A 23,929-nucleotide genomic window follows, 5' to 3' on the forward strand; every position below is an offset into this window, starting at 1 on the left:
GCAGGCAAGATTTGCCACAGAGAATCAGAAAGAAGGTTATTGCTCGTGTTTGAACATGTGAAACCAGGGAAGACCATTTTTTAATCTTGGAAGCACAATACATATTTTCAGTGTTACACTGCTGTCCAGGTCAGCACTATGTCGGCTTTTTCATTTAATCTAGGCATATGGAATGAGTTGGATACAAGCTCATGTAATTTTGCTTCTTCATTTGGTTGCTGAATTGGAAACCTGAGAGAAGCAATGTTCTTAACCTAATAAAAACAAGAAAGTAACTTTTTACTCAGCAAGATGAAAATTTATAAATGCATTGTTAAATGCTTGAACAACAGCAGGTAAAGGGGAATGAAAGGTTGATGGTAGTTACATCTGCTCTCATAGGTAGTTCAGTAGTTAGAGACATGGAAAAACACAAGTTTTCTTCTTTGGGTATTTTTGAACAGAGTTCCCTCTCAGGTGTTCTTTCAGGCCATAGTAAGTATGTTGCCTTCCTTCTCTATTCCAGAGCTGTTCCCCTTTGTGCAATGTGCTTTTAAAAGTTGATGCAAATGCCTAGAGAAGGAGCAATTGTCTCCCTAAAAAGCAGATTAAAACAGAAGATAAATATTCCTGTGTCCTGTGGATGTGTTTCACTGGTGCAGCTTGAGCTCCAGAGTGCTGTGCTGTTAGGTAATTGCTGCATTCTGATGTGAGAAATGGCTTTGAGTCCCTTTGGAAGAGGGGAGAGCTGGATGCAGGACTTGGAGCATCAACAAAGATGGAAAACTGATCTATTCTCAAAAGATTTCCAGAAAACACTTTCTGACAATTTAGCCCAAATTTGCGACTTATATCTGTGTTGCTGAAATGTCAATTTTAGCAAAGATAATTTATGTAAGAGGAGCACAGGAATGAGAGGTGGTTGTGTCCTGCAGGAGGGGATCTTTGGTAAAGAGAATCAGACATTGCATGGAGAAGGCTGCCTGAGGCCGTGGGACACAGCACCCTCAGAGCCGCTCTGGGTTTCCTGAGCGGGTTCAATCTCCTTTGTGGGGAACAGAGGCTGGAGACAGAGCCTTGGGATGTGGCCTCTGGTTCCTGCCGGGTGCTCACCTCGGGGCTCTGTCCCAGCAGTCTGCAGGCTGGGAAGCAGCAGAAGCTTGGTTGTAGATTGTGCAATCTGTTTGGGAATGCAGCACATTAAAGCTTTAATTAGTTTAGGATTAGTGTTGGAGATTTTTTCAGGGATGGCCTAGAAGGCAGCTGTGAGGAGCAGGTTCTCACAGCCTGTTTCTGTGAACAGCAGAGGTTCTCAGGTTATTTTTAATTACAGGTAAAAGTGACAAACATGAAGGCCTTGAGAGCCTTGCACATCAGAGTTCTCAGGCAGCTTTCTCATAACAAGTGGATGTTCTATCTTTGGCTGTTTTGGGAAAGCAAGAATAATTTTGAGAACCCAAATCTTGGTATTGGAAACATAAGGTGGAGTTGGTATGTTATCTCTGACCTATTGTGAGCTCAGATTTTGCAATATGCATGAACTTGATTAACACTGTTATAAAAGGTGACTGATTGATCAATCAAGTGGAGTCGATGGCTGACCAATGCAAGGTGGGTCGTCTCCCTCCAACTTCAATAGATTAGGATACAGTGTGACAAGTACGGTATCTGAACTTTTCTGTATGGAATTTCTAAAGCTTATGGTTTTTGTATGCATATAAAAGATGTGAAAACAGTTTTTTGCACTACTGTTTCTTTCTAAAACTGATCTGCTAATAGGGCAGCTAAAAGCAGGATAAAGCAAGCACATCTGTTTTTAGGTCCAGAGTGAATGTTCTGGCATGCTGAAGCAGTGAGAATTTCAAAGCACAGCAGTATGTGTAAGTGGAAGGTCTTGAGAACACACTAGCAAGCTTTCAACTTTTCTGTCATTTCCTGAAGAAATTGGTTTTATTAAAAATCTGTAAATCATATATAATGAAAGAAGTACTGTTTGGTTAAATGTTTAGTAGTAAGTACTCAGAATAAATATATTTAATGCTTTCAAATATACTTTAAAATAATTTTGAAGACCAAAGATTTTCATATTTTTCAAGCAAAATGTGTTCTAGCTCAATGGAAATTCAGACTGTGGGGTATTTTTTTCTAACATGTTTCAGTTTGCTTTACTAACTTGTGTGTCATTTGGGAAAACTATCTTTTATCTTTAGGACATATTGAGTAGATATTTTGTGTAATATGTCAGACTGATCTTCCAAAAATGTGCTTCCATAAGCTGTTCTCTGGAAAGGAAGCAGGATCATAAAAAGAAACAGAAAATAATAATCAAGCTTTAAATACATGTACAAAACAACCAGTTCTTCAGATGTCTTAAGAATTTCCACTGTCTGTCACAATCTACCCACAGTTAATTTTCCATGGGTTTTTAGGTTGTTTTCATGCACTAAGCACAAAGGCAGTAACATCTTCCTCTTTCCTGTCACTTTTCTGCTGTGCCCTTTGTACAGTGCAGGAGCTCCTTGCATCTGCACCAATTGCACCAGAATAGCTCTTGCAGTTTATTCAGTGACAGTCTCTGAAATGAACATCTGCACTGCATGTGTTTCCTGATCACTCAGCTCAGGGCATACTTAAGGTCTGACTTGACTTAAAGCAGACTTGGCTTTGGAAGGCCAAAGGACATTAGGATGCTGCAGTGTCATACATACCATTCTGAACATTTATGTAATAAATAAGGCTCCCTAACATTGTAAACATGTTAGGGAGTCTTATTTATTACCATAAATGTTCAGCTTTTTGTATTAAAATCCAGTCAAATAGTTCTCTGATGTTTAAAAGTACTAAATATCTGAGCTGCTTTCTTTTCACATTTCATTTTTAATGAAAGGACCACTACAGAGGTTATACATCTCTAAATGCATTTTACACAGGTCAGTTATTTTTGACAGGTAACCAAATCTGATGTGTTCTAAGAAGCCAGCTGGTTAGAGTTTGTAGTCTGAATTCAAACTAATGGTCTAATCTGTTTTGAAGATTATGAATCTTTTGTAGTTGTTTTACTTCCAATATTAATGATGATTCAAACACCTAGGATCATTCTGTGATATTTGTGGTTGGCTTTCTCTCCTTTTACTTTCCAGGTCTTTCATGCTGCCCTTGATGGCAAATACATCTATTATATTTCTGAATATGGATTTATATGTATCATATTTTAGCAGGGGGTTTAATTTAAATACTCCTATAGTTCTCCTTATTCTGGATCTCTTTTTACCTGTATGTGAAGGGAATAAAAAGTTTGCCAGCAGCAGCTGCTGGTATTTCAGAGCACTTGTATTTGTCATATGCGGTATTGATAGGTGGAAGTGTTCAGTACAGTTAAATATTTATGTTCTGTCCTTAAGAGATAAAATCTTCCACCTCAAAATTATTCCTACTCCATGACATTAAAACTTTAAACTCTTTTGGTTACAGTTTTGAGGATATTCTGTGCCTTGCTGATTCCTCATCCTTGTCAGATATCACCCTTGATGGCAATCCAATAGCTCAGGAGACATGGTACAAACACACTGTTCTCCATCATATGATGCAGCTCCGACAGCTAGATATGAAGAGAATCACAGTAAGAAATTTCTGTTTTCATCAAATTTAATAGATACTTCAAATCAGAAGTAAAATGCAGGCATTTCTGTGTGTATGTGTATATTAAAAATACAAACTTTTTTTCTTAATTTAGTATGGAATTGAATGGTGAATAGACATTACAGTATTTAAAACTCTAACCCTTTTCTTTAGTTCAGTATAAAGTAAGGGTTTGCATTTTTACTTCATTTAACATGTTTATTTTCAAGTGGTTCAACTCCAGCAGCAAATGCTGTGTGTTCAGCTGCCATGTGACATGAGAGAGCCTGCAAAGCTTTTGGTTAGAATTTTCCTAACAGTCTTTGCTGATTTGTTGTATAGCTGAGAAGGGACAGCACATTTCTTCCAAAGTAGTGGTCTGTTTGCCCTAAAACTGCTGTAATTGGTATCCTTTATTTAAGAATTTAATTGGTTTCTTTAATCAGCCTCCCTAGGGAGATCTGGTGATCACACAGGTTGTGTGTCTGTCTGTATTTCTCTCTTCCTAACCTACTCTCCCTGATAATTTCTGTTTCTGCTGCTCAAGTTCAAGTAACCTTGATAAGGGAGAGAGGACTCAGTCTCCTACAGGCTTCCTGAAAATCCACTGCAGGGGACGAAGGACAATCACCAGGGTCTTACCATAATCCACCTATTTTGTCTTTTAGCATAGGATATATATTCTTTTAATATAGAATATAAATTATTCTGTGCCTACTCAAAAGGGATGTGTAAGCATGATTTCTTACCAGAGAAATCTGTCCAGCAGCAAGCAACAGTGATACAGAGGTAATTTTTTGGACCAGATGCTGACACATACACCTTCTTTTAAATGCTCATTTGCTTTGCACAAAGGCTGTACTGCATTGTGAGCTGCAGCTGAGGCTTTTTCATAGAGCCAGTTAGGCTGAAAAATATAACGTATGTGGAAAACATTAATGTTAAAAAGACAGTGCTTTGGGACATGAGAGTTCTGCTTCCATCATTGAAAATACTAAATACTTGTTTGTTCACAGATATTCTAAGCTTCAGGGGCTTTTGTATTTTATACTGACTTTAATAATAACTTTTATTATGACTTTAAACTGACTTAATAATTGTTAATCACTTTGCTTTTAAAAACTTGTTTTATCAGTATTATTTCAGAAACTTGAGTTGCATAAAGAAAATATCTCTCCATCTCCCCATTTTAACCCTTGTCATGAGGGGATGGATCCTGGTGGAAATATCAGTGATAGAGAAAATTGTAGAAAGAGCTCAAACTCCTTTTAGGCTGTATGAGATCTGAATGGGGGAAAGTTGTCAGAAATTCACAGCCATGGGAAGAACTTAATCTGGGTTTGCACCTTGTTAAACATCAGAGAATCAACCACAAAGACACAAAGCCATAGAAAACCAGGCTTCACCAGTTGTGCTGCTCATAAACCTACTTGTAAAAATCATGTGTTTTACTCTTTATTTGCCTTCTGGTTTTTGAGCCTTTTAGCATTTTTCTCCACGTAGAGGGTGCTATACATTTTCTCCAATAAAACTGCTACCCTGATAATCGTATGACTTAAGGAACTGGGATTTAAAGAAAAATAACAAGTATCATGGGATCTGTGGTAAAATTAAAGAGCTGGCAATCCCAAATCCAGCTATTGTGCCTAGCACTGCAATATGTTGTTGCTGTCAGCTCTAAGGTTAGATCCAACCTGGTGGGGTTAGATCTTGCAGTGTTGAGCATGTGACTTGCACTCTTGATTAGTGGAAAAAATAATTACATTTATTTTTTACATACATCTAATTACATTTATAAGATCATTTCTTCATCAGCCTGAAGAACATTTAGGCATTTTGAACTTTAGCATTGCTTTGTCTTGTAAAAAACTTAGAATTGGATGACTGTTGGGTTTTGTTCTGACTAGGAATTATTCACTAACTTGTTCAGAAGTTTTCTGCTCAATAATTGAGTTTTGCACAATTATTTGTTCTGATTTTAACTTTTCTTTTACTGAAAGATATTGTCAAAAGTTTTTATGAGACTTGGAAGCTTCATTCATGTTTGGTTTCAAGAAGATAGACGCTTTGGTGCCAGGCTTTTTCCACAGGATTCCCTGGAGAAAGGAGCCCTGGTGCAAAAATTTAATGACAACTCTCCCTGCCTGAGGGCACTATTCAGAAACATAGAGGTGCCATGAAAACCAAAGACACTGTACTTGGAGTAAAACATTTGTGCACTGTAATTATTCTTTAGGTTGGGGTAGATTGCCTTTAGACAAGGGATTGTGTTGAATTATGACAACTCTTAAACCCTGACATGTGTGGAAGCTGATGTTTTCTTAGGCCACCTCATTCCTAGGCCCTTTTTGAATGTGAGATTGAAGTTCTTGAAGGACTGAAGCACAGACCCAGCTGTGATAAAATCAGTGAGATTAAGCACCTGTAATGCTCTTCACTTGTTCATTGTCCACACAAGATGATTTTCAGCTGGAAACCCAACCACTTGGTGTTGTGCACCTGAAACATCAGCTCAATGGAAATCTTTTGCTTTCTTGAACCTTTGGTAGCTCAGTCTAAAGGCCTGAAGACTGGGCAGGAAGCTGAATTATTGTAGCTGGATGGACTCCTGTGTTCACTTGTGTCCCTGTCAGTAACTCACAGTTACACCTTCACCTCACCTTAGCTGCATGGTTGTGGGACTGGATGAATGGAATGGGCTTCTGCAGAGCCCCACAGTCAGAGCAGGCTCAGGTGGCATTTGGGATTATTTACCTTGGTTAACCTGCCATAATGGTTGTTTTTTTGGGCTCTGAAGATTTTTCACCCTGCTTTGTATGTTGAACTTTTTCAAAAGGGGGCCTGCCCAGTGGTGCTTGCGGTTTGATTGGGACCTATTTCTTTTTTCCCACTCTTTGGTAATAGTAAGCAGAGATTGCCTGCAGATATGTAATAAAGTATTTAAATATGATTGAAATGTGTACATATTCCTTACTAAGGAGTTACATAACCAGGAACATTTGCTATCTATCACTTCCAACAGACTTCCTCACGAGAATTTGCTAACTGTCTATGTATTCCTATATGTGTATGTAAATATGATATATAATGCAAATTTCTAAAAATGTTGCCAGATTGAAACACAAGCTGTGTCTTCTTAGAAGTAAAGCTTTGAATTTTTCATTGAGGTTTTATACGTTTTAGAAGCTTAAAATAAGAGAGCTGTGTTTGGTTTCGATTATTTGCTTAGACATTTCATTGCTGATCAGGGAGTAGGTTCTACTGCTCTATCCAGAATAGATTTCATGACTGTATTCCATCACTACCATAAAGTGTTCTGAGGTCTTGGGATCTTTTGGGTTGCTGTGACCCTGAGAATGTTAAAAGTCTCTTTTCCCAGCCCGGGCACTTGAAGAATGAGTTGGAGCTCTTCATTTCTCAGTCTCAAGGTTGTTTATTGTATCTTATCTATAAAATTCTTTCTCCTGCCCTGCTGAGGTCCATCCAGCAGGACAGTTCCAAGCACTCTGCCTGCCCCCAGGGCAGTGTTATGTCTTTACACTAAAAACTACATATACAATGTTTACAATTACTTTCTAATACCCATCACCTATGTTAGGCAGTGAGCTTCTACTCTAAACTCTGTAAGTGCCAAAATCACAGCAGAGGATGAAGGCCAAGAAGAAGAAGAAAAGGCTGGACATGCCCAGTTCCCTCCATCTTGCCTCCTGACCCCCCATACCAAAAACCCTAAAATCTACTTTTTCCACCCCGTGATAACTTCACTATTATTCTACCTAAACTGTTGTGGCTTGCTGACCTTCATATAAGGTTGGTAATTTGCTCCACGGGTCATAATCAAGCCCACAGGTGTTTTGGTCTCTGTGCCAGGGTCTCTGAGCCCCCTGGCAGAGGTCCTGGCCGTCCTGTACAGCCAGAGGGATGATCTGAATTCCCACCCTGAGGGTTTTTTTTTTTTTTAGGGAGGGATCCCTAACTGTATTTTTTTTCTTTCCACTGGGATATAAGACACTTAAGTGTGACTTAAATCGTGTCATTTGTTGAAAGGACCTTGTTTGAAGAAAAGCAATGCGGCGGTGAGGAGGAACGCGTGCATTCGCTGCGGTCCGTTCGGATCCTCTCCGGTTCCCCGGGGTTCCCTCCCCTCACCGGGCGCTGCTGCAGAGAGCGCGGGGGCCGCCAGGGGGCGCCGTGGGCACGGCAGAGCCCTCACGGACCGCGGCGGGAACGGACAGAGGCACGGACATGGACACAACCAGCGGGACAGCCGGGGAAACGAGTGATACAGGGCAGGGGGATCCATCTTCTCAAATCCTTTCTTAAAGAGAAGGGATGGCAGGAAAAATGAGTTGTGGCAAGGCCGTGCAGCGGTTTGTTTCATAACTTGTTCAGTACTCTGGGGAGTACTTTGTGGGTTCCTGGGAAAGGTGTTTTTTAAGATTGCTTGCATGTGTTGTGTAAGGTTAATCAAGAATGTGTAAGATTAATCAGGAATGAATATGTAGATGTGGCCCTTGATCTTTATTCAGGGATTTTCTCCATCACTCTGCCTTTATGAATACTGAGTAAAGCTAAGGATGTATTTTATTTTTGGATAAACTAGCTTCTTTTAGAAAAGAATTAGTGTTTTTAAAACATCTATAATTAAGATAAACTCTTGATCAAGGAAAAAAGCCTTATTCAGTTAATACTCTTGTTAGAATGTAGTTTGCATTAGTTGGTTTTGATCTTTGTATGGAGACTATGTTGGCAAGGAAGGCCCAGGACTGACTTCAGTGGGGGCAGCAGACCCTCCTGCATGGGAGGCAGTCATGAGGTGCACATCTGGGCTGGATTAAGGGACAGCTTTGGGAAGGAAGATAGAGAAAGAAGAGATTTGTAGAAGCTGAGAGAAAACTGATTAGGGAACTTGTGCTTTAAAACTTAGGAAAAAACTACAGCAAGTTGTTTTGAAACAAATAAATTTAATGAAGGCTAATTGTCTAATAATGGAATTTTGTTATCTAGCTCTCACCTCCACCAGTGTGAAACACAACACCAGCTCAGTTAGTTTGAAACCGAGTCTGATGAATGGCCAGATGTTTTCTGCCAAATAGAATGGATAGTTTCTGCTCCCTCTTCCTTGGTGGTAAAACTAGCTTGCATTTCTCTGCTTTCTACACACCAGTTTAATATAATCAAACTTCTAGGGAACAAGAAAAGTCCCTTAATTTAAGCCTTCTAAACACTGTTATTTGATATGATCAATGTGTTGAAAAGTCATTAGAGAAGATGAGGACAAAAAAATTACTAAAAGCCTGTTTCTTTAGGAAGCCTAGTTTAAAAGCATAAATACACAGTCAAATGAAGCAATTTAATTTTGAAAAATCCCTGAAACAAATCTAACCTGTTTTCTAAAGAAAGATAGCACTAAAGTAGTTTGCTAGTGTTTCTCTTTTATTTTAAGACTTGGGTTTTTTTACACAAAACACTAACAGAATAATGTAATACATAATTGGGATAATGTTTGCAGTTCTTAAAATTCTGAATAATATCTTAAGGAACAGTACATTTTTATTTGCATTATTAATGATGCATTCACATTTGTGACATATTGCCTGCATGGGGTTTAGTTCATTATTTTCACAGCCTTCCCCTGAACTCTCCCATTCAATGCTGGATTTCATTGTGTGGTGTTTTGTTGCAGTGGCATCTAGAAGGCCTTCTGTGTCCATGTGTGCTTTATTTTGTTATTCAGTTACTGGTGATCTCCTTTAACGTGCACTGGTGACCTGCAGAAGTCCTTCTAACCAGGATTATGCTGTAATTCCATGGCAATAGCCCCTTGGAAATTCCCTGTTTAGGAGTAGCTTGAAAGCCCAGTAGCAGAGGAGGCTGCCAACAGAATTTCACCAGTAAAAGACAAGCTGCATTGAGAATAAATAAATTTTAAAAAAGGGGGCTTTCCAGTAAGTGTTCCAAGGAAATTCTTGCATATAATTGTGTTAGAGAAGCTTACTCTGTCCAAAGCCTCTTGCCTTACTGTGCATTGAGGTACTGCTGTTGTTTAATGTATGATATTAGGTTTAAGTAATGGAGGAACAGTTTGAAAATCTGTTCTTTAACCCCTTTTCAGACTGGTGCCCAACTCCATGGTGTGTTAGTGGGTTTCAGGGGGACTGTACACAGATCAGAACAAGTCTGCTACATGCACTGAACTTCTTATGCTTTGGAAATTGTTTTCTTAAAAATGTAATGGCCATGCTAAGTGTGAAGTTCCTGTTTTATTTTATCTTCCAGTAAACACTCACCCATGTGCTTAGGGGCTCTTACAGTGCTCTAAACACAGCATGTTGTATTTATGTAGAAATTTTGACATGTCAATTTGTCTTACTGGTTGATGGTGCTTTCTGTTCATTTTTGTTTGTTAATTTTGTTAACATATAACTTTTCTAGAAAATGAAAAGGTTTGGACAGGAGCTTTCTATTTTGAGGAAATGAAAACATTTTTCATATGTTCTGGGAAGAGGCTTCAATAGAAACGCCCAAATGGCATGTGAAGTAAATCAAAATAAGTTAAAGTATGCTTCCCAAATATTTGTGTTGGAAAGAATCTACACTTTTTACTTCATAGTGAACATTTCTTTTGTTACTTGGAAAATATATGTTCTAAAAATACTGTGCTGTGAGAATGTTTAGACTTCTGTAAACAAGGGGCATCCAACCTAATATGGGTATATTGCAGTATCAAATTGCTGTACCAGGAAAATGAAGCAGCTTCACTTTCATTGTTTAGAAATCAATGGCTTTCTTCTTGAGACTTCTTCATTAGGCAATAATGTTGATGAGGCATAATGGTCATGGAATAGCTAACATTGAAAATGTTCTGTTCTTCTCAAGTTCTGTTGCTGATTGAAAAAAGCCAGGCTCTGGAAGTGGCTTATAATGGTGAAAATTAAACACAGATTATGATTCAAGCATAAATAGAACCCATCTTTTTTGCTCTGTGTGTTTTTTTACAATGAAAATAATCCTGCTAATTGCAAAAACTACTATCAAGATAATGCAGTGTCATATCTAAAAATATTTTTCATGGTCACCAAATGCTTTATACTTTTTCAAAGACTCATGTATATTACTTTTAACTAGCTTTATCTTCAGTGTTTTTATCTTAGTAGTTATTTATTCTGTTTTTCTTGACTTATTTATAATTAATTTGATTGGTTTTAATAGTATTTAGAAACATTAAGATGATAAAAATTCTAAAATTGTGCTAAAATAAAAATTTCCATTTCAAATACCAACACAAGAACATAATTTATCAATAATACTTTTCAGAACTGGCTTAGTTCTGCCCTTTAGGAATTTGTTTTTCATTTTTCATGTAGGAAGAAGAAAGACGTATGGCATCTATTGCAGCCAGGAAAGAGGAAGAGAGGAAGCGTGAAAGCCACAGACAGACCTTGCTTAAGGTATTGCCTTGGCTGTTCTAAGGTTACTGTAAACCAGTTTACAGCAATCATTTATATCCCTATTTTTGCTGCAGCTATTGTGTTATATATCCCAACATGCCTCTATCTATTTTCACAGCTTCAGCAGTGCACTCCAAGACTGACACTGTTCAGTCAGACATGCAGGGTACACTTTAGCAGAAAGCTCATGTGGAACACGAGTGTGATACACGTTAGTGGATGGCAAGCTTCATTTTCATAAATCCAGGCTAAAGCAAAGGATTCCTCCAGTGATTTCACATTCCTTGGTCTCCCCTTTCCAGGTGAACACTTGGGCTGCAGCCATGCAGGCTGATCTGAAGTAGTTTTTCCTTCATTTTCTCCCATTGAATTGATTCCTTGCTGTGGATAGAGTGCAGGGGCCCTGAGGGCACAGGCAGGCTCCAGCTGTGTGTCTGTCAGCACACTCTGATCTGGCTTATCTGCCAGCCCAGCTGGCCTGCTGGGTGCTGACACACACAGACAGCAGTGCCCCACCAGGGGAGACCCTGCTGCCCTCCACAGCACTCATCATGGGGCTGTTGGCTGCATGAGCTGTGCTCCTCATGGGACACCAAAGATCCAGAATCTGCCTCCAAATCATCATTTGGCTCCAAATCCCTTTTTTTTTTTTTTTTGAGGAAAAAGCTGTCTACTTTTTTCTTTAGTTTTGTTTTTTTTTTTTTTTTTGTTAGCCAGTAATGCCTCTACAAGCAATCTCTTTCAATTTGGCATTCAAATAAACAAGAAATGTTCATGTCCATATTAAGTTTCCTAGGTGAAATCATATTTCATGAAGGAGATTACACTGGATTAGTTGCAGGAGGCCATAAGAAGTGTAGCAAACATATAGAACTGAAAAATAAAAAGGCACAAACAGAATGTTAACAGTATGTTAAAAGATGTTTTAAGTATATCAAAAATCCCCAAGAGAATAGGGGTGAAAAATTTTGTGTCCAGTGAATAAGAATATGTTTTGATTTCCTGTATATTAGTATCCTTGTATATTTCTGTTTGATTAAAAAATTGATATAATAAAAAGAGGCTTAGATATGGTTTGAGGGGTGGTTTTGGGTTTTTTAAGCAGTGTGTTTGTTTGGTTTTGGTATTTCTTCTTTCCCTGCAAGATATTGATGTATTGAAAGTCTCTTCAGATGTGAAGTGTTGGTGATAGATCTTAGTAGCATCAAGAAATGGAAAATTAGTAAAAAATTTTCACACATGACATTGTCTCATGCTGTTGAAATGTCTCTCTGACTATAAAAAAAAAAGGTGGGTATTTATTTGTAGTTCATGTTCTTAACCATTGATGTAATATTTCCTTGTAGCAGAGAGATTGTCTTGGTGGCCTACATTTTGGGGTGCTTTTTGCTAGTGGAAAATTTCCTTAGAAGAAAAAATATTTTTAACACCTGGTGTCATCATTAATCAATTTCAACATTACATTTTAGACTTTAATTTTATCAAAGTATATTTCCTGTCTTCAATTAGTTAAGTGGCACAGCAGTTAAATACCAATATTTTTCATATTATTTGATGATTTTGTAGATTTTCCTTTGTAAATGGGTTGTTATGATTCAGGCTTTTTTCCTGTTCCACACATTTGAATTAAAGGAACAAATATGCTCATAGATACAATGTCCAGCAAAAAAGTTGTCAACTATAGGTTTCTTCATTGTTAAATCTGAAAAAAATATTTAGAGAATTATCTTCTGCAATTTTTTACCATCACATTTCTCCAACATTTCTTATGCTATAGAAAATGTAAATGAAATTATAGGCACTCATTCAGTAGCAAACAATTGCTGTTTTCCTGTATGCACTGCATTGAAAATGTTTATTTCACCAATGTCATCTCTTCTTTTTCCCTTGCTGATACTTGTCTGTCCAAACAACAGAATTTCTTCATCTCTTTTTCCAGACTTCTTTTTTATTGCTTCCAACCCACTCTTCTGGGAAAGCTTCTGATGTACTTTGAAATGTATAGAGAATGTCATTCCTTTCCAACAGTGGTCGAACTTAATATTTACTGGAACAAGAGAAAGTTACTGCTAGCAGAATCTTCACACTTGTAAAGTTTGCTTTATGTAGAAGGAATTCATGGAAGTTTTTGAAGTTCTGTAGGAATCCAGCAGCCCACATCTGAGGGCTAACAAAGCAGTAGAGCTGTACAGTAATTGAGGTTGGGACCCTCAGCCTTGAGAACAAACAGAATTTTCTAAAGATTGTTGTGATAAAAACCACTGATGATTCCCTCCCCTTCTGTGACATGGGCTCAGTCATTGTGGAAGTCTGTAAGTGTTGAGCACTAACCAGAGAGCATCAGAACTCCCATGGCAAATGGAACATGAACTAGAGTTTTGAGCTCTTTAAAATGGAAAAACTTGCACAAGTAGCAGTTTCCATGTCCTAAGTAGCTTAACTTCATGCTTTCATAATTTGTGGATTTATTATGTTACTTTTCTTGTTTCTTTATTGCAAATTTTGTGAAATTATGTTCTGGCACTTATGCAAAATAGCACTAGAACAATGCATTGATTTTAATGTGTAACCACCAACCACTAGTACAGTTTCTTCAATTTGAAGCAATTGAAAATGTTTTGCTTGAGCAGCACATTTCAGACCAAACAAAAGTGCTGCTCCTGCCCTGCCATGCCTCATGGTGCCCCGTGTATCTCGTTGCAGGAAAAGAAGCGGTTAACGATCGGGAACATCGCCCGGCAGTGGGAGATCCAGCAGAACCAAATCGCTCTCGAGGCTTCTTTAAACAAAGATAAAGAAAACGAGCCCTGCCAGATCAATGGCAGTGCTGCATTTGTATTTCCTGAAGAAAGCAGGTATTTTATTTGGTGATGCTTTTGCCTGTTCAAGTCTTCAGTTCCAGGTTACTGCTTCTCACCACTGAGATCTCGCTGTATTTTGTTATCAAAAATACAACACATGCACAGCAACCCTGAAAAGATGGCTTACTTTGCTTTTGACCATTAGAAATGAGTAACATGTTTAAAAAGCAATAGAACAGCAACTCATTGCCTAAAGAAGTGCAAGCTAAATTATTATGTGATTTTGCTAAATAAAGGACAACTTCATGTTTACAAGAAATGTTAAATGTGAATTCCTGAGCCTTCTTGAGGCTGTTCATTTCCTTAACAGCTTAGATTGTTGCCTTCAGTTTAAATGAACAAAATGAAGATGTATGAGCATTATGAAGATTTCTAATCTCTTTGTGTATCAAGAGGTTTCATAGTTGAAGTCAGGCTCTTAGCTTGAACTGCAGCATCTTTTATTAGACTGCTTTCACACCCATGCAATAACAGTAGCAGTTACCAGATTTAGTTTTATTCTCAAGATAATTTTAGTGGTTTTTCGTTTAAAAGATATTATTTTTGCTTATTTACATCTAAAAAAGTGGCCATGTGGCCAGAAACCACTGCAGAACGTAATGAGCACTGTATGCCTTGGACTGGCTGAAACCAAAGTAGCACTTTAACCTTGGCTGGCTCAGGCAAATGCCTGAAAAAATAGTCTGCACAAATTCAATAGCAAGTACAGCTTCCTGCTGTCCCTGGTCAATGCTGCAAATGTCAGGGATGCTCAGGAAGTCTTTGTCTCTCACAAGCAGAACCCATCTGAGTTTCAGTCTTGTATGGCTAGAACTGGTTCTTATCTCCAGTCAAGTGCTACATCTTTTGAATCACTTTTTCCTTAGCATGTTTAAATTGCCATCATCTTTTCTATTCTTGTGCTTCCAAAGGTTTCCCCTGAATGCATTTGCCCATTGCTTTCTTGCCTGCTTGGTTTCTTTGTCATTTAATTCAGTGTTGGTAATCCCTCCCCCAATGACCAAGGCAGTGTAACTATGGTAGTTTGACTGTTTCTCTATTAATGAAGAAATTCCCATTGCTTGAGAAATGATGCTGTTTTGATGTATGTGTTTTATCATAGTGAAGAATTGCAAGATGAGCTACTAAGCAATAAAATTGGAGGTGAAATTCAGAATAGATAAGTAATTAGAGCTTCACATATGAAGTGGTAGGCTCTCAACATTTTCAGTTGAGTGAAATTTTAGAGTTCTGATTCTTATTGTCAAGAGAACATCAGATTGCTGCTAGTCAAAATACATTAACAAGACTAAGAATGTGGTAAAGAATAAAATAATAACAGTCATTACATAACTTTCTAAACCTGTAATTTGTGCTTATCCTTAGGTCTTTGTACACTTTAGGTCCAGCCAGCTGAGTGTATCATGTTTGTATCATGTTTGAAGTAGGACAAAAAGAGATAGTATTTGGGAATACCTGGATTTATTGCGAAATTTAAAAATTGCTCTTGTCAATTGGAAAGGTCACACTATTTGAAAGAAATGCTTGAGTTATTGCTGATGTCCACTTTTACATTTCACATAGCAAACAGAATGTGAAGGGGACATTGCTTAAATAAATACATTGTTTGAAGCTTTGTTTAGATATCTAAAGCAATATGAAACGTGCTGGGTTACCATTCTTAGCTCAAATTTTAAAGCCAATTACTAAATATGAATGGACTCTTTATTTAATTTGCCCCCACCACCAACTCAAATACACCCAGACCCTTTCTGCTGAAGAAGTAGAACAAATACAGTGTTACTTGATGGAAGAAGGGTTTTCCAGCCTTTACTGTATTTGAACCAGATGGGGTACAGAAAATGGATGAATGCTGAGCAATGCCATTGCATTTGACAGTTGAGTTTTGGTAAAAGAAAGGACTGTTATTTGGTAGAGTGATGATATTATTTCAAAATCATCTCATTTATATCACTGTATTTTTATTTCCTCTACAGATCTCTTGATACAATCCTGAGCAGTGCAGTACAAGGCTTGTCTGTTCTGGAGTCTCATTTAGTGGAGGTGGAAGGAGACACTCTTGGCTTGTATGGTGCTGGGGCACTGGAGTGCCTGGATCGAAACTGGAGTGTTCAAACAGCTGGCATTATTGCCACAGTCTCCTTTATGTTCATAGAATTTGATGAAATTGTTCAAGTGTTAGCAAAAGTGAAGACAAAATTCCCTAACTGTGTGGTGAGCATGCCTCATGTTTCAGCTCTGAACAGCTATGGAATATGGATTGTCTAATAGAACCTTACTGTGGAATATGGATTGTCTAATAGAACCTTACTGTGGAATATGGATTGTCTAATAGAACCTTACTGTGGAATATGGGTTGTCTAATAGAACCTTACTGTGGAATATGGGTTGTCTAATAGAACCTTACTGTGGAATATGGGTTGTCTAACAGAACCTTACTTTGGCATAGCCCCCTCACTAAGTGCTTTCATGTCAATAGATACAGTTAAGAATTGCAAATTTCCTTCTGTTATAATGATAACCGTGATACTTTAAAATTAATAATTTAAATTTAGATTTATTTTCAGACTGATTTTTATTTCTTTTAATTCCTTTGGCCTACCTAATTATTTTTAAGCTGCAAAACTTGTGTGTAAATACAGTATTGTTATGAAACCATGGTAGCAGAAAGATTTCATTTGTGTGTCAGTTTAAAGAGCAAAGTGCTGATAGGATAAAAAGATGAAGATTAGAAGGAATAGCTGACTAAATCAGCACAGTTAATGAAATTCCTCAGTTCTTGATGGAGAAAAGCAACATGAATGAGAAGTCTGTTCAGTTTGTCTCTGTTTTTTTCTTAGTCATTCAAATCAGTCATTTTGATGCAAATTGTAAAATAGAGACAACAAACATTATCTGAGCAAGCAACTTGTAGCTCAGATTGTCTGGATCTGGAGCTCCCTGCTGCTTCTCAAGATTTTTAGTATAACAAAACTTAATGTTTTAATTGAGACTGCACAATTTGTGGGGAGCTCAAGACAAATTTATATCTTAATGAAACAATTGTTTCACTGTGGGTGGGGGACAATTTGTGGGTGATAGCAGAATCACAACTAAATTTTTACCTTCACCATCAACTTTTCCCCCTAGCTCTTCCCACATTAATGCTACTGTGTAGCACACACCATGCTCATAGGAACATTAGTGTAGGGCAGGGTATGAGTTAGGCCAGCACCCTGTGCCTGAAAAGGGAAGAATATTTTAAAAGCATGTATTGTACTTACTTTTATCTGTAGATATTGCCGGTGCTTTACTTGTAGAATTAAAGTAGGCATTGTTTAAGTAGTATCATTGCTTTATGTAACATTGAAAATATTCCTGCTTTAAGTAAAGATTTTACATTGCTTGGGGCTTGCAATGTTGACTCTTAGTATAAATAATACAGCACTAGGTTGATACATTGATGTGTTTTGCTACAGAGATCTCAAATGAAATGCACTCACTTGCTTCATCAGACACATGAGTGTTACAGTTTGAAAATAGAGTGGCACAGAATAGAATCATTGTGTTCACTCTTTGTTTCCTTATTTAATTTATTGGGGTTTGACTTTCTTTAGCACCTGAAGTTTAAGGAGACAAATCTTGTGGCGCTGCAGCAGTTCAATGCCTTGGCTGAGATGCATCGCATGGAGCAGTTGACAGTTGATCCTCAGGGAAATCCAGTTGTCAACTTGACTTTGTGGAAATCCTATGTTCTCTTCAGACTGAACCATTTTAATCTGCAGAAGATAAATGGAGAGAAGGTAGGATGGTGGTGCTTCTTATAATTGCTCTTGCAGAATAAATTAGTGTTGTTTTTAAAAGAGGAGATGAACTCCTAATGAAATGAGCACAACCCTGTCAGTGTCTTTTTGGTATTAGGGGGAAAAAGATTTAAGTAGACTTCACCATGTAATTTCTTGTGCAATTAACATTAAAATTAATAATATTTAGTAAAATTATGTGAAATTATTATTAAATAACTGCTCAATTTCACTTGATTTTAAGGAGCACTTTTTGAGAAAATCACAGCACTGACATTGAATACTTAAGCAGAAATGTGTTTGACAGACTCCATTGCAGTTTACTGTATATGATTATTTACAATTGTCAGTGTTACAAAATACCATAGAATCATATTTTTTGCTTTAAGCCTGTTACAGGAAAAGTCTGTCAAATCGATTTTTAAAAATTTTTTCTGCTTACTACGTACAAGATCTTTAGGGTGTATTTTTTGTTGTTGAGTGAGCATTTCATGTTTAAATAAATAGAAAGTTAGGACACTAATATTGCTGTTCTTTGTATACTTTGTATTCCCCTTTACATCAATTGAAATTAAATTTATTCAAGCATATAAACCAGCTATTTTATACTTGGGCTTTGATCATAAAGGGGGTGAAAATAGTTACAATGCAACACAATGTTTGAATGGACATCCAATTTTAAATGCTAAGTAAGTTTAAGAGATGTTATGGAAGTTAATTAGAGCAAAAATAATACACAGCTTTAGCGTTTAGATCTGGTATTTTAATTTGGTCATCATCATATGTTTTTAATTAGATATACTTGTTATCTGATCCAGCCAAAGCTGGATGTCGTGGTTTACTTGGTTTTAGTTGTATAAAACATTTATTAGTTGTTCAGAAGAGTAAGAGTGGGTAAAGAGCTTAAATGAATTAAGTAGCAAAGAAAGGATGGAAATAGGGCTCACTCCAACAGCACAGTATCTTGAAAAGGAAAAAAATATAACTATAATAATCCCATGAAAAATATAGAATAACTTCAAATGTAGTACTTTGCTGAAAAAATGCTCTTCAAATTAGATTTAAAAAATAGAAAGTTTATTTCTTTTTTTACTACATCATGTTTTCAAAATCTGCTAGCGATTCAGCTGAAAAGCAAACAGATAATTCTTGTGTTTGGTCTTCATGCAGAAAGAAAGTAACACAACTGTTTTGGTAGACTTTTTGTTACAATCTCGAGGTCAACAAATTCAGTCTCTGAGGGAAAACTTTGTATTTAATAGTTCTTGGGGATTAATTTAGTAAATGGAGCACATGTAGCCCAGCATGATTTTATGTAGGGCATATATCAGATCTTAAATATGTATGACAAGAACATTTTTGTCCTCAACAAACTTTTTCAGCCAGACCACACTACATGAAGATGTGCATACAGATTTTTTTTTCTAATGTCATTAATCATTTGGAAAGTGCCTTAGCTAAGCAGAAGAAAGAGATGAGCTCTGATTGCTGTTTTTCATTACCCTACAGCAGAAGTCATGTTATTCAGCTTTGCAGATGTGTATTACCTATTGGATTAACATGAGTAATAAAAAATTCTATTTCAATGTAAAGAACACAACCCCTGAAGTGATTCTCAGACCTTAGATCAGCCCTAAATAACAGTTCCAGATGACAGAAAGGGAAATGTGCATATTCTGCTATTCTGATCACCATTTGTGTGCAGTGTTTGTGGAGACAATATTGTGTTGTCAGCTCTGAGCTACGCAGAGTTGCAAAGTAAAAGCAATATATACTAACTTAATTAACTAAATAAATTGCATCACTCCAGCACTTTTAAACTGTAAAAAACTTCTTTAAAAAAACTGTTATTTTCTCCCCAGCCTTCCCCCACCATTCCAGTTAATATTCCAGCTGAGTGTTGGTCTCCCCCTAACAATAATTCTGTGTCCTTGTCCAATTGTTACATTTACTAACTGTGAAGAAGCAAATTGTCTTTATTGAGATACTACATGAAATTCTTCCCAGTGATAGTAATTTCAGATTAATTCTAAGCTCAGATTAATTCTAAGCTGTCCAGGTTTGAAGTTACCAAGCCCTCCAGAGTGCTGTCCACCCCATGGTATGGGATAGAGTGTGACAGATGCACTCCTTTGCCTGAGCAGGGCTGCTGGCACAGTCAGTGCCTGCTCTGTGCACTTGGCAAGGGGCAGGCACAAAGCCTTACATTTATGTGATACCACCGTTATCATCTTTTTGTGATTAATGGAGCAAACAATGCACTGCACTAAGATAGAGAACATGGGTTTCTGTGAGCTGGAGACTGCATTCAGCATTGCTGTCTCTGTTGACCTGGTCCTTATGCTTCTCTTAACATAAATAAATACATTAAAATCACTTATTTCTCCAGCAGGCATTTCTGCCTGCACTGGGCTTTGTTCCCCTAGCTGCCTTCTGTGCTCTTTGTTTTAGACCTTGCTTCTGTTGCAGACTGTTCAGCAAGGTCATCTACTCCTAGGCTACTATGTAAGAGTTACTTAATTTTTAAGTGAAAATTAACAACTCCACTGTAAAAATTGAATTGACTTTACATTTCTATTTTCCTGATCTGTGTTTTGACTGAATTTACCCCTGCATTATGCTATTGCAGTATACTTCAGGCAGGTGTAGAATGTATAGTCTCTAAACATTACACAAGAATACAAGAAAAATCTGTTAATGTGGATCAAAATTCCATTTTATGCACACATTTCAATAACACAGAATACAAAGTTTGTCTGGAAGTGCTTAGTAAATATTGTGAGTATTGAAGTGTATTTAATAACGGGTTACTCTCCCAAAGTATGTTGTAGGATGAATGGAAATTAAATTTCAACCAGAAGTTAAGAAGTCAATGAGTAAGTTTCATTGTCCAGTGTTATCCAGGTCAGATTTTGTGATCATAAAGATTGCTTCTGCACTCAGTACAAAGCCAGGAGCCCAGAAACTGTGCCAAAAAACTTTTGGCAGTTGAAGTCAGTTCATAGTCTGGCCATCAGGGAGAAACACAGGCCGTGGTCTCCAGAGATTACAAGCCAAGACAAACAAAAAATAGTAACCACCACCACCAAAGAATGAATCTCTTCCACTTTCTTTACACTTTTCAATTTTGTATAAAATGAATCCTGAAAATTTTTCAACCACTGAAAGTTAGCCTAAAGAGCAGCTGGAACTTAATATTGAAACAACAGTATGGTAGACATTTAGAGAAATATAATGAGTGAACACTTATTTTCAGGAGCTGAAAAATACAGAGAAAATTTTTTCCCTCTAAAGCCTCTCTTTTATAAAACCTTTTCCATGATGCTGCCAAAATAAGGGAGTCTGTAAGTTATCTTTTCACATGTGCATGCCCAGAATCTTTCTGTTTCTCCAGCATAGCTTAATCAGAAATTTTCCAGTAAACCTTTTTGTAAATGCATGCAGTATGGAGCAGAATTAATATGTCTGGCCTTCAGAAAATGAATGTAAGAAACCTTTTTAAAATTCCTCACTTCACAAAGACTATCATGAAGCACAGGGCAACATTAAAATATCTAGAATGACAGGAAATAAAACAAGCACCAGTACCCCATCTGGTTTCTTCTAAAATATATTTAAAGTGCCAGTAGAAGCAAGTCTATGTTTTGAAGATTGCCTGCAGTGGATCTGTGTGCAGTGCTCTATATAACAAATTTCAGTTAATTCTCAATGTGCATATGTAATGAAATATGCATGGGCTAATTTTGAAATGTAATTTTTTTCTTTTTTCTCCCCTTCCCACTCTCTCACAGGTTACTGAAAGTGACATTGTTAAGGCAGAAAGGCTCTTTGGCATTCTGGCATATGTGGCATCCTCAGAGCTGCCTCATTACCGCATGCTTTCATTATTTGGAGAATCCAGGTAAAGTACAAGAACAGGACTGGAGTTTGTCCAGAATGTGTTGTCTAACTCTTTTGCACCCTGTTATAATAAATTCATTTTAAGTAAAAAGATGAAAATTTCACAAATACCATCTTCTAGAAGATAGGTCCTCTGCATAATGCACAGGTGTTACCATTTCTCTATGTAGCCAGAGGTTTTCCCAGATCTTGTCTGAAGTCTGCTGAGGAGATGAAAAGGAATATGCACACAAATGCATGTCAGGTCTGCATTTGTACTGGGATTGCTGGACCTTCATGATAAGAACTGGTTATTTAGTGGGTAGTTTATAGTGGATAATTAATGGTTAACAGATTTAAGAGTTGTAGTGTAAAAGAGGCTGCCAAACCCCCCTATTTTTAGTCTTCTATAGAAAACTATGCAGAAATACTTAATAAAAGTTAAAGCTGCAAGACTTCCTATTTAGGAGATGCTATTTGATATCAGAGTCAATTGTTTAGAGACAAATTAAATAAGGGACATCTAGAGTCATACGTAATTGAATAACTTGAGAGTGCAAAGTACTTTAAAGCTCAAAAATGAATGTTCAAAAGCAGAACTCCCCCTTCACAACAGCTAGAAAAATATGCACTTAAAAGTTTTTGATAATTAGGATTGTATATCTCATTTCACAGGAGGAAGCAATTCCATTATCTGCTGGAGGGAAAGGGAAAGAAATCTGGGGTTGGGAGTGAGGAAAATAGTGATAACAGAAGAAGTGGAGGGGAAAGCACAGCTCGAGCAACGTTGAATTACATGACAAAAGATTTTCATATGGAAAAGCTTGAGGTAAATATACCATTACAAAATATTTACATTTTCTGTTAGGTAACCTTAGGCTACTACTCTTTGAATTTATCTATATGTCAGATTTCAGTTGGGCTATTAAGAATGGTGATTTTAAAAGATCCCTTCTTAGTATATTTACATATCTGATCAAACATTTTATCTAACTGATCTTTTCCTCACAATACTGGAAAATGCTCAATTTCTGTCTTTGGTGAAGTGATTCCTGAACAGTGCCACGGTCTCAGAAATACATTCTGAACTACAAGCCATATGGAGTGAACACAATTTTTTTAGGAAGAAAAATGTATATTGCACATGTTAGTTGTTTCCTGAATGAATTGGTGAAGAACACCTTCAGACAACACATGAGATAATGCAGTGTGTAGAAATAAAAAGCTGCTTCCTAGCTTTTAAGTGAGCTACAGGAAAATAAATATATAGTCAAAGTACTAGGTTTAATTATTAATAAAATTGCAAGCTGGCTTGTTTCAGACAAGGGCATCAGTCACGCTTGTTTTAGTTTGTGTTTTTGATCTGCTCACTCTTTTGCTTGGGCAGAGGGAAATTGTTCCCAGGGCGAATATGATTTTTTCAGCCACAATCTCCCTTCTGAGCAATCATCATGAGTTCTAACTGTAGGCACTCTGCTTCCCACATTTGTCCCATTGTTTGCTTTTTGATGGAAATATGTAAATCCTGTAGTGCAAGAAATTAAATAAAATTCAGTAATCGCTGAATCTTTCATACCGTTGTGGTTTTATTATCTCAGATCCACAGCATAAGAAGGAGACTGTGACTGTGTGGAGAGTTTAAATTAAATTAAGAAAACATTTCAGTCTCAAAAACAGTGATAGCTCTTAAAGCTTTGAATGGCATGGAGAAGACAGTGAAGTATTCCTGTTGTCCTTTACCATGGAACCAGCCCTATAATAAAATAAAGTGAGCTTAGTATTTGTACAGTCCATTAAATAAATGTGTTGTTTTCTCTTCCCAGTGCAGCAATTCCCACCTTGTCCTTTGCTGTAGCATTATGCCTGTGGCAGCAGCTACTGCAGGGTGTCACAAGAGTACGTCCTGGCAAAAGGAACCCTTCCAGATCCCCAGCAGCAGTAAACTAACATCACAAATGTGGCTGAGGAAGTGTATTGCTAAAGATGACAGGCTTGGGTCTTTGATTAATAATTTGGGGTTTTAGCTGACACTGCTGGAAAGCATTTTCTCACCTTTATTAGTCATTAAAAACTTTTGTTTTGGTGGCCTGAAGCATGATCTAACATTTTTAACAATGCTGCCATTGTGCCAAACTAGCTATATATTTAGCTTACTGTTGAAAGCTTAAGGCATTTTATAGGAACTTTGCAGAAGCAAGGATTAATACATTTTGATGTACTAAAACTGAGAGCTAGTAGTTACACAAAACACAGTGTCTTTTTATTATTTTTAAAAGTTCAGCTTACCTCAGTATCTAATGTAATACATATTAGGAACCAGCACTTGCCAGGGTGACTGTGGAAAAGGATGAGTACTGGG

General features: G+C 37.2%; 1 protein-coding gene across 1 annotated transcript in view; it reads left to right on the top strand.

Annotated features, from left to right (window-relative positions):
* Window positions 1-23,929, top strand: part of LRRC49 (leucine rich repeat containing 49) — a 39,816-nt gene that overhangs the window by 14,370 nt on the left and 1,517 nt on the right. Inside the window, exons 9-15 of the mRNA XM_064722387.1 lie at window positions 3,451-3,598; window positions 10,965-11,048; window positions 13,752-13,903; window positions 15,886-16,123; window positions 17,506-17,691; window positions 21,483-21,592; window positions 22,246-22,399. Coding sequence (XP_064578457.1) covers window positions 3,451-3,598; window positions 10,965-11,048; window positions 13,752-13,903; window positions 15,886-16,123; window positions 17,506-17,691; window positions 21,483-21,592; window positions 22,246-22,399 — 1,072 coding nt within the window. The remainder of the gene's footprint in view (window positions 1-3,450; window positions 3,599-10,964; window positions 11,049-13,751; window positions 13,904-15,885; window positions 16,124-17,505; window positions 17,692-21,482; window positions 21,593-22,245; window positions 22,400-23,929) is intronic.

This window comes from Zonotrichia leucophrys, chromosome 10 (assembly GCF_028769735.1).
Source record: "Zonotrichia leucophrys gambelii isolate GWCS_2022_RI chromosome 10, RI_Zleu_2.0, whole genome shotgun sequence".
Classification (NCBI taxonomy): domain Eukaryota; kingdom Metazoa; phylum Chordata; class Aves; order Passeriformes; family Passerellidae; genus Zonotrichia; species Zonotrichia leucophrys.